Here is a 19,278-nt window from a genome sequence, read left to right as displayed (position 1 = left end):
TTGCACAGTACTGTGTGTGTGTGTGTGTGTATATATATATATATATATATATATATATATATATATATATATATATATATATATATATATATATATATATATATCAGATTCTACAGTGGGGGCCCCCACGTTTACCCCCAGAAAGCTTTTCATAATCATACAGTTGCCCCTCGCTAAACCAGACATGATTGTCCGACATAAGGAGGTGTCAGGTTTAAAAATAATACAATGAAATCTCACACATATACATTTATAGTGCATAATGCATAAAAGTAAATCATTGCGCTGAAATAACACTAATGTGTTTTTGGTAGGCTACACATTACATTATGTAAAAATACACATTTGTATAGTACACTTATTGTACATAAGTCATGCAGCTAGATTTTACACATTGGTGTACAATGTGAATAAAAGATTAAATTGAAATTAAATTGAAATTGAAACTAAGTGATTGTAGTTTTTTTTTGTTTGTTTATTTTTGGATTATTATTTTTTACTTGGCCTACTTAGTAGCATAGATAATTAACACACAGTAGATGCACAGAGTGAGCTGGAGGGGGTTAGTGGCACATGTGTTCCCAACATGTTGGGGAAAATAGAAATGTCATAGAAATTAGTTTTCAAGGCTTATAAGTACACCCTGACTTTAGTGAAAATTAGGTACTTGGGTGTTCACCTCAAAAATGTACTGAGCACACCTGGCAAAGCATGAGAAAAAGCAGACTGGGAAATGCCAGAAACATTTCCGAACAGTTCGTAACAAATTGATACCATTGTAAGTGTCGCAATTGTCGGCAGCTTCAGTACATCTCGTTATAATATTTGAGAATCCTAATTTGTATCTCCATCCCGTTTTTACGAATTTATGCAGAAACGGCTAGAATTGCATATTCATTTAAGGTTGAACCGCAAAGAAAAACTGCAGCTGCAAAGCATTCCCTAAAATGTCGCTAACAGCATTGGGCATGTTTAGTACATTTCACCCTAAACGCCCAACTTGTTTGCGACTATTGCAACAGGCGCAACATTTTAGTACATCACCCCCAAAGTATCCAATTGCAATGATTCAGTTAATACACACCCTGATGATTGCTTTTAGTTTGTTTGATGTCTTTGATGCTGACTTGCATGCTAACACATTTACAGAATATCTTTAAATATACTGTATTCATGTTTTAACTAGTAGTGCCTTTTAATTTGATACATGGTAATTGAAAAAAAAAAAAAAATCCACTATTCAATTTTGTCGTCCAAACATGCCCTTGCATTAGAAGTATTGCAAATATCTTTTCTCATTTAACTTTTTTTATATTCAAGTATTTAGTAAATTGACACTACATTGTATACAGTTTTAACAGCAGTATAATACAATTATGTGTATGAAAATAACAAAAACAAATAGTAGTTGTTAAGTTAATATAGATTTAATTTAGCATTTTTCAAAAGCATAATGTGCATTAAACCAATGTTATTACTGTATTATATATCATCAAAAATTATATATATATATATAATATTATTGATGGCATTATTTGAATTGGCTTTTGAAAGGTTTCCAGCAGTTTGATAAAGAAAAAAGACCTAATTAAGAAGCTTGTCCACCAAATTGAAATTAGAACTGTCAAATTTTCTCACATGATTAATTTATTCAACATTTAAAGAACTGGGATATTGACATTATCATTTACCTGCTTCTAATGTGGCGAGCTAGTATATGTTAAGGTAAATTTTATCTGGTTCTGGGATGCATTGCCTAGACAGTATATCCATTAGTGTGTAAAATAACAATTCATAAAGCATGTGTATCTATACACGTGTTTGACTGTTCTAAATTTTACATACGGCTAACCATAATGCAATAGCATTTGTTAAACAAGGGTAAGAGCTGTTTAAGTCTTAATGTATTTATTTCGCTAAACTAAAAGGGTGTTTTAGTTGGTTGATTAATACTGGTTGAGGTTTTGGTTGAAAGCTCTTTTAGGCAGATGTGCTTACTCCAATTTGCAAGTGTGTAATTCTTAGCCAGGTCTAAAGTTAAACGTCTGGTAAACATTCTTTAGGAATACTTCCCCCTGTGTATTTACAGTAAAATAAATATTTTACAGAAATAAGAATTGATAAAACACTGTAGGAATGTATAAAAGTCCAGGTGTGCTCATAGAAAAATAATGTAAATACATACCCCTGTAGATATTTTCTATGTGTAGATGACAACAAGATGTTAAGCCCATCTTTATATTTGAATAATTTTGTTTTGTTTTGATGGATTAGATACATGTTTAAAACTTCAATAGTTTAAAAAGCTACAGTTTAAAAAAGCTGTTATACACTTTGTGAACGTGTCCCAACTATGTATGTTTCTCCACCTGGTTGCCAAGGGAAAGTTACCAGATAGAAGTCAGGATGGGGATCAGATACCTATAAAACACAAGTAAGTCAGAACATAAACAAAAGGAGGGAAAACTGACAGTCACGGAAAAACGTGGACAAGTCATTCTTACACTGATTACTTTGTAAATTTTAAAGTGGTTATGAACAAGAATCCCACATAAACAATAGAAGCATTGGTTACAGTTATTTTTTCTGTTAACATTTACATTGCATGGTGTTAAGTATGGCATTAAAATTTCATAACAGGGCATGAAGGTCGAGTATAGTACAATCACTTCTCAGGATGACATCACCAACCATACCTATAACTCATCAGTCATTCATGGAATATTTAGGACACAATTACTAGTAGAGATCTACTCTGGGTTATGATTGTTTAATACAAACTAAGGTTTCTGATTTTCAGCTGATATATATATATATATATATATATATATATATATATATATATATATATATATATATATATATTAGTGCCTATAGAAAGTGTACACCCCCTTGAACTTTCTCACATTTTGTTGTGTCAGTGCCTCAGTTTCATCCCCATAAGAAGATGCTGCCACCACCATGCTTCACAGTAGGGAAGATGTTCTTTGGGTGATGCGCTGTGTTGGGTTTGCACCAAACATAATATTTTGCATTTAGGGCAAAAAGTTTAATTTTAGTTTCGTCAGACTACAAAACATTTTGCCACATGGCTACAGAGTGTTTTTTTTTTCTTTTTGCATACTTCAAACGGGATTCAGGGTGGGCTTTCTTCAGTAATGGCTTCCTTCTTGCCACTACCATACAGACCAGATTTGTGGAGTGCTTGTGATATTGTTGTCACATGCACACTTTGACTAGTCTTGGCCATAAAAGCCTGTAGCACTTACAAAGTTGCCATTGGCCTCTGTAGCCTGCTCGGTCATTCAGTTTGTAGGGACAGCCTGATCTAGGCAGGGTCTTGGTGGTGCCATACACCTTTCACTTCTTAATAATCGTCTTGACTGTGCTCCAAGGGATATTCAAGGCCTTTGATATTTTTTATACCCACCCCCTGATCTGTGCCTTTCAACAACTTTGTCCCGGAGTTCTTTTGAAAGCGCCTTGGTGCTCATGGTTGAGTCTTTGCTTTGAAATGCACTACCCAGCATTGGGAACCTACAGGAACTGCTGAATTTATCCTGAAATCATGTTAATCACTACAATTGAACACAGATGGAGGCCACGATTTCCATTACATGAGAGTAGATATTGAACTTCATGCTGATTTGAACTCGGCTCTCGCCAAGATAAGCACCAACTAAGATGTAGCTTTGCAGTAAACTAATGTGATCCATCTGCATCTGTATCCATTTGCATTGTTTTCCATCTGATGATCTAGATATCCTTCTGTCTGGTGTTGATTGCTGAAGTGTAATGCTGGCTCCAAGGATCAGCTCATTTTGCCTTCCCAGCGCATCAGCACACACAACGGCTGTGATGCTGGCAGCATGACAACCGTCTGGTTTGAGCTAAGTAGGATACATCTCTGAGGTCTTCAAGTGGGCACCTTCCATCCTCTGTGTTTCTTTGACTAGCCCACGACACCTCAAGGGGCTCAACAGTGATTCTGGCGTCCCAGCATCACCCCCCTCCATTCCTTACTCAGTTCAGCCCAGCTTATTTACCTGTACATCAGCGTTGCTTTCTTTCCATTGTGCTTGAGATCCCCATCCAGAATCTTCCCGTCTCAACCACAGTCAGTTACTGCTCCTTCCTGCTGCTTCAGATAAGTTCTTCGCTGTGCGACGCAACTCATGGCCACTGAACCCGACGTCTCTGAGAAACCGTGTTGTAGAGTGTGCCACAAATCCTCGACAACCCACCTCCACTGGGTAAACTCGGACTCTCCATCCTTGCTATTCTGGTTCAGCAGCTAGTTGAGCATACCGAATATACTGGCACTGTTAACTCTACTAGATGAACAGGCGTGCTGATCCAGACCACAAGACATTGTCTGGTCGAAGGTTAGTGGTGGTAATCTCTGGTGGAAAAATAAGCCGTTGACCAACATCTGCCAGCATTTTCCAGTCTATAGCAGCTTCCAGATGTCCTGAGCGAGGCTGGATTTTAACACATTTTCTTGGTGGTTGTTCTCCTCGATGGAGGAGTATTGTCTTTTGTGTGTAATGCTTTGATGGAACTGGTGGCAACTTATTGGTCAGGTTACGCTTGTTTTCCAATGCTAAGGCCAAACATCTCAGCACCTGGTCATGGCACCAAATAAACCATCCTTGCACCATCCTTACATCCTGTCAAAATGTGCCTTAATGTTGCAGCTAATGAACACAAAGGACATGAGGGATCCTAACCCACCCAGAGGTTTAGGTTCTGTGGTGATGGGAGAACATCATATGTTGATCTGATGAGGAAACTGATCCTGCTGTGTTCCATTGTCCATAGGTCTTGTAAGCCGATCTTGCATTGTTCCACACTCTCCCATCTCATCCATTCTACCTGCTTGGCCTGGGAAATGGCCTTTACACACCTGATCCTCTCCTCCTGCTTTTGCACCTCATTGACTACCAGCTTTCTCTGTTGATCCAGGATTGCCTTGTGCCATGTAGGAGGAGCTGAACTGAGTCCAAAACCTCATTTTCCATGCTGAACTTGCACCAAAATATCTCTGATTCGAAGGGCAGCCTTAGCATCTTCCACAGCTTTCTTTGCCATCCATTTTCTTCCAGTTTTCAACACAGGTGCTGCCTCCTTTACACATTTGTCACGTGAATCTACTAATGTTATTTCCAGTCGGACTTTGGCGCACTTAAACTCCTCTGTGAGAGCAGAGATTGGTAGCTGCAGTATTCCTTTACCACTCTGCTGAGGCAGCGTGGAACTCCCAACCATTTCCTGACGTATGAACTTTTGAAAGCTTCCAGCTTCTCAACTGTTGTTAAGGAAACCTCATACACAGTCAGTGGCCACAGCAGTCTTGGCAGTAGACCAAACTTAAAGCACCAGAGTGTCAGTTTGCTTGGTAAAGCGCTGCTGTCTATGCTCTTCCACCCTTTCACTGCTTGTTGTCTAACTTCTCCCACACGAACAGTGTCTTTTAGATCCCCGTCACACCATCTCCCTAGACTTTTCACTGGCTTCTCGGACACTGTTGGTATTGCCTCACCATTAATGTAGAACCTTTTATCTACTACTTTACCTTTAATTAAAGGGATGCTCCTTGGTTTAGTGGGCTTGAATTGCATTAGTGTCCATTCAATGTTATTGGTTAATTTGCCCAATAACCGATTAGTGCAGGCTACTGTTGTAGTCATTGTTGTCATGTCATCCATGTATGCTCGAATTGGTGGTAGTCATATTCCAGAAGCCAAGCGCTCTCCTCCCACTACCCATTTTGATGCCCTAATAATTACTTCCTTTGCCATGGTAAAAGCCAGTGGAGTAATGGTACATCCTACCATTATTCTAGCTTCTAGACATTGCCATGTAGTGCTGAATTCCGAAGTTGAAAAACTAAATTGTAAATATCCAACGTAGGCTTTCACTAAATTTGTTATTGTCATCGGTACGCTGAAAAAGTCAAATGCAGCCCAAAGAAGTTCATGTGGCACTGAACCATATGCATTTGCTCTCCTTTTTTGCTGATTGAATTTGTTGCCAGATTACGCTGATGTGTTCTAAGCATCCTGGGAAACCTGGAATGCCTGTTTTTTGTGCTGAAGTGTCAATGAAACAGTTCTTTAATAGGTATGTTGACAATTTCTGAGCAATAATGCTGAAGAAAATCTTGCCTTCCACGTTTAATAGGAAAATAGGACGAAACTGACCGATGCTTGTAGAATCCTGCTGTTGGTACAACCTGTTTTTCCCATGCCACTTTCATCAATTTCCACAGGATTCGTAAAACTCCAGAAGCACTCTTGTACTCTTGTATGAAACTCCATTAGGCCCTGGAGATGTTGACGCCCTTGCTTTTTTTACAGCTTGCTCTACTTCTTTCCACTTAGGTGCACAGTCCTCCATTTGATATTCGGGTGGATTGATAGGTGGGATATCTGAAGGAATTGACACAGGCTCCTGCCTTTTTGAATCTGTATGTGTTTACTCCAAATATCTCTCCAGCACAAACTTAGATGATTTTAGTGTGCCATTTTTCTCGCTGGGGAATATCTTCTTTACAAATTTGAATGGATCTTTATAAAAGTTAGTTCTTGCACGCTCTTTCTTTTTGTAGTGTTTCCGTAGGCGCTCAGCTCTGTGCAATGTTGCAAGCTTATCTTTTATGACCCTTTGTAACAGATCGAGTCCCTCCTTCTGACTTTATTCTGCTTTTTTCCATTTCTTCCTCAACTGCCTCCTTTCTCTAACTAAGTGTTCAATCTCCTGTTGCCGTCTAGGCTTTCCAGGAATAGTCTGTACTTTTTCCTTCCTTTTTCAATTCCAAACAGTATGCGTAGATGATGTCCCCAAATTTATCCAGCTTCTTTTCAACTGTTCCATTTAACCTTTCCAAAGTAAAACAGAGATCAGTGTTTACTGTGTCCCACGCAGTTTTCTCACAAGCTCTTGGCCATTTAACTCCAGGCTTGTGCCGTTGAGGTTCTTTTCTCTCTTATGCTGGTTCATCTGACTGGGTTCGCAAGGATCGTTAGGTTCATCACTAGTTGTATCCACGCAAGTCCTCCTCACGTCTATGACAGGGTGCTGATATCCTGCGAACTGTGGTTTGCTTCCTGTCGCTAACTCAAACAGAGGATACAATTGGGACAAATATGTTCATTCAAGAATAAATTGTGCACAGATTTTCTGGGTCTAATAAAATGGTAAAAAGCTTTATGGTGAGTCCAGTGCTGAAATGAAACATCAAGTTTATTGTAATTAAATGCTTTTTTTATTGTAAATGTGAAAAAATAATAACTTAATTTTAAAACATTGAAATCAGATTAAATGTATGTGTAAATACTGTATGTAGGTATTTTGCATGTATGATGCAATAATAAATTATGTATTGTTAATATACTGAGAGCATATAACAGAGTATACAACACTGAGTTAGCTTATAGTGGAAAAACGTATTTGAACATATTTTTTCCTATTTTAAAAAATATTTAGAAACCCACAGTAATATATACCTTAGATATTAAAAGAGTTTGAATGATTCTGTTTGATTTGTGTCACACATATGCTAAAACTGACCTTGATGTAAAACTGTAAGATTCTCCAACCATACTTGACGTTGATGCGTGACTCTTGCACTCTCATAGTATACTATATATGATGCAAAAGCATGGAAGTCCCTTGCTATGTGTGACCTTGTTGAAGGAGTGCAACAGTCTGTAGCAATGTCTCCTTTCAAGGTGACAAGTAAAAGAATACTAAACGTCTTTGGATTTCTGCATACCTGCCAACTGTTGAAGGTTATAATTACCTGCGAGCTTGCCTCCTTTTGGCACTGTGCTGTGGTGTTGCATCTTAACTGGCTGGAATGATGTCAGCCACACATACTGAGTTGTGACCCTGTTGTGGCAGTTTTAATAGAGCAATGCTTGGGGACTTAACTCTTGCAGTTCTGACCTGTGTAACGCTGTATTGGGTTTGTTTATGAACAAACAGCTGGAATATTCTTGAAGCTAGCATTATTCTGTTAAAATCTGAAGGTTTGTTGAAATCAAAATCGTGTTTTTATGTACAGCAGAATCAATTAGAATGCTTTATTTCAACATACTTATATTTTTTAGATAATTTAAGAAAATTATCTGATGACAATAGATTTTAACTTACAAGAACCATATTTATTGGCTGATAAATAACTACTCTTCATCTTGTTTAGTTTGCAACTATAATTTTTTTAATCATAAGTAGATTCAAATGGATTTTTTTTTTTTTTTTACCTTTCCCTTTTTATTGTGTTTACAATCATCACAATGTGAGTGGTTTAGCGTGCCTATGGGGTTCTGGGGGGCAGATTTGCCTTCACTTGTACTACATGACATGTTAGACACAGGGGGGGAAACTAAAGGGCTGGTTTCCTCACTTTATGTTCATTTCCTTAAGTCATCATATAAACCTTTGGTGGTTAACACTATCTAGAATAGGGATCTGTCTATTGAAAATGAAGGAATCTGCTGGGAAACTATTTGGGATAATCTAAGCTCTGCTTCCAAAAATCCAAACCATCAGCTGATTCATTTTAATTATCTTCATAGAACTTATTTAACTCCTCGCAGACGCTACCAAATGAAACATGTCCCTACCCCTGCATGTGCATACTGTCCACTAGTTACCTGTGGGTTCTTTTTGCATATGGTCTGGGAGTGTCCTGTTGTGGCTGTGTTTTGGGATCAGGTCTGCTTGGCTCTGTCCACTGTTCTTGAGAAGAATATCCCTTGCTCTGCTAAGATATTATTACTGAATGATGACTCATCCCTTCGTCTATCATTGCAGCAGAAACTGAGCTGGTTGGCTGGTCTCACAGCAGCTAAAATAATAATAACTCTTTGTTGACAGCCTCCACATTCCCTCCCCTCCCGTCAATGGACCCTCGCCTTTCTTGGTATAATTTATATGGAACTTTCTACTGCTCGGGTCCATGGCGCTGGGGAGAGGACTCTGCAGGCCTGGAGATCGGCTCCATTACATCTTTGATTGTAGGAGAATTATTGTATCGTATTTAAAATGATATGTTTTTGTTTTTTTCCCCAATAAACATTTGATCCAAAAAAATGTGAGTGGTTTGCACATGCCGGGTGTGTATCTGGTGTTGTAATGGTGGTGAGTTCAAAATAGAGACTATTCAGTTTGTGCTATCTTTCCATGAATGATACACTGTCACACAATCTACATAATCCTATCCACATTAAAAAAAATAAACAATATATTGTAATCCTGTATTCCTTATATCATTTTGGAAAGTTTGGCTGTTGTTTATTTCATGTAATGTGTTCATTCTACCAGCTCATTCTCTCCAAACTTTTATTTTTGATGTTGCTTGTCTTCCAGTACACTCAATCAAGTCTAGTTTCAATCACGTTTGATCATATATATTTTTCATGACATGAGGAAAAAAATAGGAACAAATAATACAAACAAAAACTGTACCCCTCCAAATTATAGCAAAGTGGACAATTATTCTCCTCCCTGTATTAGCGCTTTTCACACACTCTAATACCTTTGAAATAGACATAGAACTATAGAGCAGTCCTCTTGTCTGAGTTGGTCCCATTCAAGACTCACAGTACCCTTGCAGAGTAAACTTATTCTCCTGTACATCTGTTTCGCTAAAGCAGGATGTCATATTTTCAGCTGAATTCTAACTGGAAAATAATGTTCTGTTTCCTGAAAATAAAGCATGGAGAAGGGTTAGGGTTAGCATGGAGTGGTATTATATAGAAGGACCGAGTCTAACATGGAGGAGATGGCTGCTTGATGCTGTTGTACCATTAGAGACATTCAAAATGATGGGGATTTATTAGAAATTAAGTTTAACTGCACGTTCATGAAATGGATTTTAAAGTACTAATTCAGAAGTCAGTACATCCACCTTTAGATTGTCCCTTGAGTGGTCTTTATACTTTAGGTTAGACTGTACTCTGTTTAGAAATGTTTCTCAACTCCTACCCTAAAATACTAGTGGAATGCATTATGTGTATTTGTACTTTGTATTGGAATGGGATTTTTAAATTAATTCCATCAAGATATGGTATTAGCGTCAGTGTTGGGTTGTGGTAATTGTATTATTTATTAATTTATAATGAATCAGACAAATCTACTTTTATAGTTCTTCGAATTACATGGTTTATTGATTGAAAGATTTTTCTTACAGATGATTATAGTCAATACACAATTACATTTGATTACATTCATTGGTTATTTATCTAGTTGAATAATGGTAGTCGCCTAGCTTGCAGTCAAAATAGTAATTAATAGTAACTTATCGGCTGCAATCTGTGTTTAGCTACTGCTTCTTTGTATCTACCAAAAACACACATGATTTACCATGCCAAGACCGTGTCTCAATTAGGCTTTAATGTCTGCAAGTTCAAAAATGTATATCAATATCAAATACTGTATCACAATGTTGGTTCACTTAGCTTGAAATTATCTACAGTATTTGGAATTTGAACTTCACTTCCATATGGTTACCAAAATATTCCAGTTTCACCAGCGATAAGCACTTTTTTTAAGACATTATTATTTACAAGCACTGACAATTTAAAGTCTTGTGGTGTATAATCCATTCTATTGGGCACCCATTATTATAAGAGACTACAGTCACCAAGTGACAGTGGTCAGCACTTATCTCACATCAAACTGCATGGGTTGTAGAGTTATCTTTGAGGAGCTTAAGGATTGCTTCCCATTGATCTTCTAAAGTAGTTTTCTTTTGTTTGTTTCCACACACACCCCCACGCTCCCCTGGCTGCCGCTCCCCCACCCTTTGCCTTGTGGCACAGTTTTCTTCTCCTGTGTTCACTATGGCTGATGTACCTTCCGGGGGTCCGTGGACGGGGAGGGCACTACACTGTTCTGTCACTCAACTGATTCAGCCTCAGTGTTTGCTCTCAGCCCTTCCGAATGGTTTGTGCTGCAGGAAGCTGACACCCAGAGCACTCAGGCAGAGCAAAAAGAACTGGAATGTTGAGCCTGTCAGCCTTTGAACCATTCCCATGAGAGAGGGAGGAAAGAGGGGAGGGAATGACAGGGAGGGACGGAGACCAGAACAGGGTGAAAAAAATAGTGACTTTTTACATAAAAGCTTGATGTTGTGACCCATACAATTTTAAGACAGTTTTTGTGTATAAGAAGACCTTATTAGCCCACACTGGAAGTTCTGAAGGTGGTGTTTTCTGTAACATCATAACTGTGAAATAAAAACAAGAATTTGTTTTACTTAATGATTTATTCCACAGCTAGGGTACCATTAACAGTATAACATCTTACTGCTGCAATTTTTGTAAAGAAAAGGATGTAAAGATATATTTTACTATAGAATTCAGTAGTAAAATGAAATTATTAAAAATCAACAGTTTGATATGGAGAACTGTACCGGTTGTCCACTGCTTTTCTTGAATGGTTTCCTGGTTGCTGGTTTAATTGGAGAGTCATTTTATCACAGTATCACAAACATTTATTGCCCATGAATCCACTAATGAGGGGAACATTTTGTAAGAATTCCGTTTCTATAAAATATTACTTTCACAAATTATGTTTTTTTAACAAGTTTGAGAAACCTAGATAATTGTTCTGCATTCAAAGTAAGATTTGTCAAATTAATTTCTAAGTTTATTTCCACTGTGATTGGTGAAATAACTTTTCTCCCCTCTTTAATCTCATTTTAGGGAGTGATTTTTCCGGAAGCCCATATTCACATCCCCAGTATTCTGCATACAATGAATCCTGGAGATTTCCGAATCCAGGCTTGCTGGGTAAGTGTAACCCACCTCATTGTTCTTTAAGATTGATTGTCTTCATGTAAAATCTTACTATTTGCTTGCAGCATCACTGTAGTGTGTTCATGTGCATCATCTGTGATTGTGAGTGAGTGAGTGAGGGAGAGAGAGAGGATTTCCCATTGGACTAAAACCAAGATAGGAAAGCTTGTCCTGTTGAGAATCAGGCTACCCATGTTTTATCATCTTACTGGCAGGATTTCCCTGTATGAAAACAGAAACAGCAGAAGACACTATTGTTGGTCAATCAGCTGTTCAGGGCACTTGACCAGACAAAATTTACCAAAAATGTACCTACCAGGTAGCCACTATTGTAGCCATATTTTTCTGTCAATGTTTGTTTGTTTATTTATTTGTTTATTCTTATTTTTACTGTAGGTGTTGGACAGTGTAGGTACATGTTTGTTTCTCTGAGAAATATTACCAGCAGTTTTAGCCAAAGTATATGATAACAAGTAACACTTTATAATTTATACCCTCTGAATTAGCATAATAAACATGAACATTTTGTATTATTTGTATGGGTTCTTCTTAATCATCATATATTACTGTTAGAGACTCATGGATATTTGTCATATTTAATAGCTGCCAGCATGTTTCACCATTAATTTATTCCATACTGAAACAGTGAATTTGCAATGGAAAACATCTGACAAACTCAATTTTTACTTTGTTATTGGTGGACACCCCAACGTACCTCTAATGAACATGTTTACACTAGCCTCATAAGAGAAATTCCACTTTGCCTAGGCTTGCTCATAGACTGTCCCAAAGGATTGATGGTTCTCCCTCTTATGAAAAACTACTGATACAAACAATAGTAGGTTGTAGCCTATAGTCTTACAGGTGCATTATAATTCCAGTGGATCAGATCTTTTGGTTTGTTTCATATGGTAGGGAACTTTATGAAGCATACAGATTAGTGTTTGAAACCCATTTTTTTTCTTTTAGTATCCACTGGCACTGATTGTTGTGAGAGAGTTTTTCACCCTCTTCAGTTTAAATGTCCACAAAACAGTGCTTTCAGGGTAATGCTTTCGACCAAAGAACCTCCTCTGCTCTGTGCTGAACAGTTTCTTGTTCAGCAACCATACCAGCCTCTCTCTATTATAAATATGTTCTTCCTCTAGCCCAAAACAGTGCCCATAAACCAGTAGTGTATTTCACTGGCAAACATTTCAAGCTGTGTCTCACAGTATATAAATGGCACATTTGCTGTAACCTACTGGTATTGACTTCAATTGTGTTTACTCAAAAACATCTTCAGAGACAACGTGGTTATCCACTAGTGTTCTTTACTCCCTCAGTGTTCCAGCAAGACTATGGTGCGCGACTTGGTACAGAAATTGGATGCACATCACGATTTTTTCCTGGCCAGTCGGGCCAGATACAAGGTATGTTGAAGTAGCCCGTTGTGAAAATTACTGGCCTCAGTCTGTCGCTAATGTTTGACCCCTGTGTTGCTTATCTACAGTAATGTGCAAATGTGCTGCCTTAGCTTGATGAAGGTAAAGGCCCTGCTAGTGGAATATCCATGACAATCCATTCGTAAATCATTAAAAGAAGTCATTAGTTCTGTGGAGTTGAAGTTTTGGTTCCAGCAGAGGGAGGTTCTTACACTTAGTAGTACAGGAAACATTATTTCTGCAGCACATACCTCATGGAAGCTCAATATAACTGTGAAAAAAAGATTTCAGAAATGAAATCTTCAGTTCCATAAAGATCAGAGGAGGTATAACAAGGTGAAGAAAATGACATTCTAAACATTAGCCAGCATTTCATTAAAACAATATTAGGATGATTACGATACAGAACACATCTCTTTGTTTGCCACTGAAACCAGAATATTGAAGGCCAAAATGCCTAGCCTCTCAAGTTAATTGTTAAATTGTATTGTGACACTCATGTAGTGCTTCAAGAAAAAAAACTCTCAGCACCACATTATTTATAGCCTGATCTCAAATAAAGCAGGGCAACCAAATGCTGCATTTAAATATTTGGTAAGCATTCCATTTTACTGTTTAACATGCTGGTGAACATGTCGTTGTTCCTTAGCTAGTGATTAGAAATTGGAACACACTGGATTCTTGCTGGTGGCCCACCATATTTATAAAAACCCAGTACAGGTTTACAGCCACTGTGTCACAGGAAATAAGTGAGCCGTAAAATAAGTTAGCCGTGAAATAAGTTAGCGTTTGCCTTTTTGAGCCTTTCTGCGCATGCACGAATCTTAGAGCTTAAAGGCAAGGTTAAGCCATGGAATTTCTGTCTGTGTACTTTTATTCAGAACAGACTGTTATTGTGATGTTTCCAATATGTCTAGTATTAAATTGTTTTACTCTTTTTTAAAATTATATATACACCTTAAAACACAGTCTTCCACTAAAAACGTGTACATTTTCTATATTAACAGGTTTAGATATCCCACATAGATTTGATTACAACATCAGAAACATTATTCTCTACATAAAGAAGTGTTTGTACCCACTTTCCCACTCAATTTATTAAAAAGGTTCAGTCACTGAGCAATTTACCGTGAAAATAATGTAACTGTTAAAGTGAGCTTACATCAACACTTATTAAACACTTATTTGCTTACCCCACTGTATATGACATGTCCATGAATGATTTTTTTTTTAAAGGAAATGCACATTTGGCAAGTAGTGATTTTAACTATGCATATACATAAATTATACCGACAAAGTAATATTTTTAAAATATGTATTTATGTTAAAAAAAATAAAATACAGCGAGCAATTTCCTGAACATAAAATTTATTTATATATACATTTTCTAAAAATATACTGTCTGCAATACACTTTGATAAATAAGATGACAACATATTTAAACAAAAATTACTGTCTGCAATGCAAAACTTGTTTTTGTTTATCAAAAAAATACAAATGACGTCCTGTAATTTTCGATGAACACAGAGAACCTTGCCTTTAAGTTCTATGATTAGCGCATGCGTCATTGCTAAACAGTATAGTGCTAGACACTAAGCTAGGTTGGGGATCTAAAACATTTAAATACACTTTGATGTAAATGCTCATGAAAGGGGAGGACAGTGACAGAGGTTACTGTCAGTAAAGATTCCACTAAGCACTGTGAATTGACCTCAATTTGGACCTGATGATTAAGGGTTTATTTTTTCTCTGTTATTACAGAGTTCATGATTTCCATTAAATGTACCCATTGTCTTGTAAATATAAATACTGATAACGTTTGCCTTATTGATGCACTACCTGTTACACTGCATTTAGGAACCTGGCAGCCGGTTTAGTTTGCTTCCAGTAAATGATTGAACACACTGCACAATGTCTTTAAAATGTCTTCAACGAAAAAGACACCAGCCTCATCAAAGATTGGAAATATCTCTCTTAAAGATTGCTCTGTCCAGTACAAGAAAGGGACATTTCAGGCGTCTGTGTTTATTTTTTACATTTGTTTTTGTTTTTATTTTGTCTTGATAATTCACTGATGGTGAAAATAGAATGTCTTTAAAAGGTGGGCATACAAAACTAAATATTCTACAATTTATCATTTACTGTTTTTCAGGTAAGCATTTAAATATTTAGGAACATTTGTTGTATAATAACTGTGATGAGTTTTGAAAGTGACAACTCTGTTTTTTCTGTTTTGATAAATATTATGTTTAACCTTGAAATACCTATTTTTAGACAGTGAAATACTATGAAATAAGCCATGTTTTACTGTGAAAAAAATACAGCCGTTTTGATGACTTGCTAATCAGGCCTGGACACCCAAAATAATTTTACTTGTGGCCTGAACCAAATTTTAACCAAGACCTCAAGAGATGAAAGGCATGAAGGCTGGTGAACTCGGCTGCTTCACCACCTAGCCCTATTGAGAAAAAATTAAACCTTGAAGCTGCAATCCTATACACTTCCATGAATAGTAAAACCATCATTCCCCAGTCCTGCCACAGAGAGCACATGTGTTAGCAACTAGAGACTGAAATGTAGATGTTTTTGAGTTATTAAAGAGAAGAAGCCCTCTCTGTAGGTTACGTCGACTAATGAAGAAAAACGAGTCAGTTGTAGGCAGCTAGGTTGTAATAAGCCTTTCATCATTTCAGCTCATCACATTTTAACTTAAGGCAATGATCAAGATGAATTAATTTTTATACAGTGCGATCGTTTAATTTGGCCTGACAGAACCCGAGTTTGTTATGCGAGTGATTACATCACTGCACTTATGAGACAAATAGTGTGTGTGTGTTTTTGTCTTTAATTTCCTGGTAATATTTTTAAGGGCAAACTTATCTTTTGGTGAGAAAAAAAAAATCAGTGGCAGTAGACGTAAGGAAGTGTAGCATGCAGGGCCATAGGCCAAAACAGAGTTGCAGGCATCGGTACAGGCTGAGATTTGTTTTTACTTTACCAGATATCCTTTCAAAATTACGTTGGTAAAATCTTAAATGGAATACTACCCAATGTGTTACATTTATTGCTGCAATGAAACATTTACCCCATACAAAAATTAAAAAATTTAAAAAATAAATGTTTGTTTCCAAACTTTTATTAGTTGTTGCAGATGTTTAACAACTAATCAACGTAGAATATATATTAAAAAAAAAAAAAAAAAGTGTATGTGACTGTGGCAAAGTGGTTAACAGTGTGCAGGTCTTTCTAGATGGCCGACTTCCGCCTAACCCTGGGAATGAACTGTCGGGCCATCCAGTCCAGGGTATACTCTGTTCCCTTTACACAGTGCCCTCACAGGTCGGGTGGGAGATCTAACACCAAGAGTCATTCAATCTCTGTCACAGTGAACCTACATTGTTTCTCAATGGCATTGTAATTTTAAGGTTGTTGAATATGTCCAAACTGGTTATAAAGATTGGTATATTAGTTTGACTTTTTTGCATATTTATATTTTTTATGCATATTTATATACAGTACATTAGGTTTTCTATACATGTATTATTTAAGGTATATAGGCATTTCAACATAAATACACTATAGAATTGTTAATTATGTAAAAACCACTGATTAACCTCTAGTAAGGTTTTAAATGACTAGAGAGCAATAACAATGCAACATGTACTACTAATGTTTGGTTCAGCACCTGTACTTGGAAATGTTTGGATAAACATGTAGGAGATGTTGATAGATAGACAGATAGCTTAGAGTCCAATACAGAGCTCCATGTGACCTTTATGGGTCAGTAAATTTGAGTCATTATTGGACCTCTTTCTGTTTCTCTACTACTGTTATTTAGTGTGGAAAGAACATGTCAGCAAATAGCTCGAAGATTAAATGATTGGAAAGCAAGCTTGTTAATGACAGAGGCCAGCTCCTGATCTGTGGCACATGAGGGAATAATGCCCAACTGGCAGGGAGAGAAGGCTTTATGCTTGGAGTAGAATTGGGCATGGAGGAGTACATATCCTGATTTTGGCCTATAGTTGGTGTAAAATCTAAATATTGACATGAATTAGGTGGTCTTATGCCGTACTGAACTAATTCCAAAAATAAAACACCATTGTAGTAATTATCAGTAACACAATATAGCATTCATAACACTTTTTTAGAAAACATTATGTATGAATACTTATTGCAGAACGTTATGCTGGTTTCAAAGTGTGTATGTGCGCAGTAGTTAAACAGTTTTATGTTTGCTGCATGTGATCAATTCAAATAAAGCATTATAATCCAATTGATATTATCTGTAGCTTGTTCCTTAGCATTATGCTAGAAACCTGGGGAGGAAATGTAGCTTAAACATTAATTTTTTGGATAAAAACCTCATAACTGGGAATTAAAATTTGAGCGCAGATATTAGGCATATAATATAGAATGTGTGTGTGATGATTTATTTTTATTTTTCGGCATTATAATGTTTTACTTAAACAAACAAAGTATGCATGACTGAGTGAATGTCACCATTGTGCAAATCACTTTGTTTATTTTGTCTGAGTTATGACACTGTATGTATTTCTGATTGTTCTCTCTTGTCTTTACTTGATTTTTAATAATTTTTTAAATGAATAAATATTTGTTGATCCCCACTAGTAAAATTGGCTAAATCTGACCCCCACTAGATAGTTGCTGCATTGCTAGTTACTCTCACTGTCAATGTCAAAACAGGCATGCTAGCATCAGTATTAACAGTTCAGTTGCACTGACTTATGAAAAATAGCATTTTTATTAATAGCCATGCTAAGGCTGTGTTCACGCTGGGTCTGTTTCAAAATAACTCAGTCTGGTTCGTTTTGTTTTAAACAGTGTATCAGTTTGCTTGCTGTTCACACTTATCTGCGAGCAAAGTTAATTTTGATGTGAGCTAAAGTTATTTTTTTTGTACTTTTTCCTTTTTTTTCAGGGCCGAGTTTGTTTGTGTTCACAATGCAGTTTGCAGTTGCACACAGTTCATTTATATGGTCTGTGAACCAGATGTTTACAATATCCTGCAAGGCATCTTGGTATCTTGAAAGATGGCAGCTGTTGATGTACTGCTCCGATTTTTAACAGCATGTTTTAGATTGTTGCATATTGCTGTGGAAAAAATAGGCTACAGGAATGCAAAAGCGAGTTGTGCTAACAATTGAAAGTTTTAGTTTTTGTCATAAACCAATGCATTTTGCTACGGTGTAAATTACCTGACAATAATGTAGCGTATATAGCACCTTGGCAGGGCTGTTGCCCTGTGCATGGAGAGGTTTTTGTGTAAATCTATATATATATATATAAATAGTGTAAATATAACAATGCAAATATATTAATTGTAATTAATTAATGAAGTACCTGACGCTCCTGGGTGAGCCTGCCCGCTGTGTGTGATTACCAGGTGTGGAATCTAATCAGCAGATAGGTGTGTTCTGCGGGCGTCAGGTATAAAAAGCTTCCATTCATTCACCTCAAGGCTGCTGCAAAGCCAACTGGGCTAAAGAAGTTGTAATTTGAGAGAGAACCAACTGAAGAATGAGTAGGCAAGTCAGGACCTCCGAAAGCTGGACGAGTAACCGGATTTAGTTTATGATTGAACTGAGAAGATTAGTTCAGAGATTGTAGATCCCACCAGAGTTGGATGTACTCAGTGCACTGCCATTGCCGGTAATGTCACTTGAGCTGTTCAGTGTGTGGATATGTAAATAAATCCTTTTCGTCTGTGGGGTGTATCAACTGCAACCTCCGTCTCGATCTCCTGCCTGTCACTCAGCAGCGAATGCACGCACCGACGTGGCTGATGGCTACCTGGGCACAAGCATTAATACCCTGTATCTTTTTAAACAAGGGATTTAGGGGAGCTCCCTAATAAAAGCTGAATCTCAAAACAGTAATTGTGTGAATATAGTAGTTGTTTCAGCTGAGTATAATAATATTTAAAGCAGGATTCATTTATACAGCTTTTTACATGTCCACCCGTACTCTGGTCCCACCACAGTCGGATACGCGACAGATTACTGATACTTTTATTATACCTTTAT

At 37.1% G+C, this 19,278-nt stretch overlaps 1 protein-coding gene across 3 annotated transcripts in view; it reads left to right on the top strand.

Annotated features, from left to right (window-relative positions):
• Nucleotides 1-19,278, top strand: part of pax5 (paired box 5) — a 144,808-nt gene that overhangs the window by 121,501 nt on the left and 4,029 nt on the right. For 2 of the 3 annotated variants that reach the window (XM_041256778.1, XM_041256770.1), the window contains exons 9-10: nucleotides 11,715-11,801; nucleotides 13,133-13,219. In XM_041256778.1, coding sequence (XP_041112712.1) covers nucleotides 11,715-11,801; nucleotides 13,133-13,219 — 174 coding nt within the window. The remainder of the gene's footprint in view (nucleotides 1-11,714; nucleotides 11,802-13,132; nucleotides 13,220-19,278) is intronic. The other variant, XM_041256787.1, reaches the window with a different exon arrangement.

This window comes from Polyodon spathula, chromosome 1 (genome assembly GCF_017654505.1).
Source record: "Polyodon spathula isolate WHYD16114869_AA chromosome 1, ASM1765450v1, whole genome shotgun sequence".
In the NCBI taxonomy this organism is placed as follows: domain Eukaryota; kingdom Metazoa; phylum Chordata; class Actinopteri; order Acipenseriformes; family Polyodontidae; genus Polyodon; species Polyodon spathula.
The sequence above is the reverse complement of the archived record's forward strand: the minus strand, read 5'-3'. Positions and strand labels throughout refer to the sequence as shown.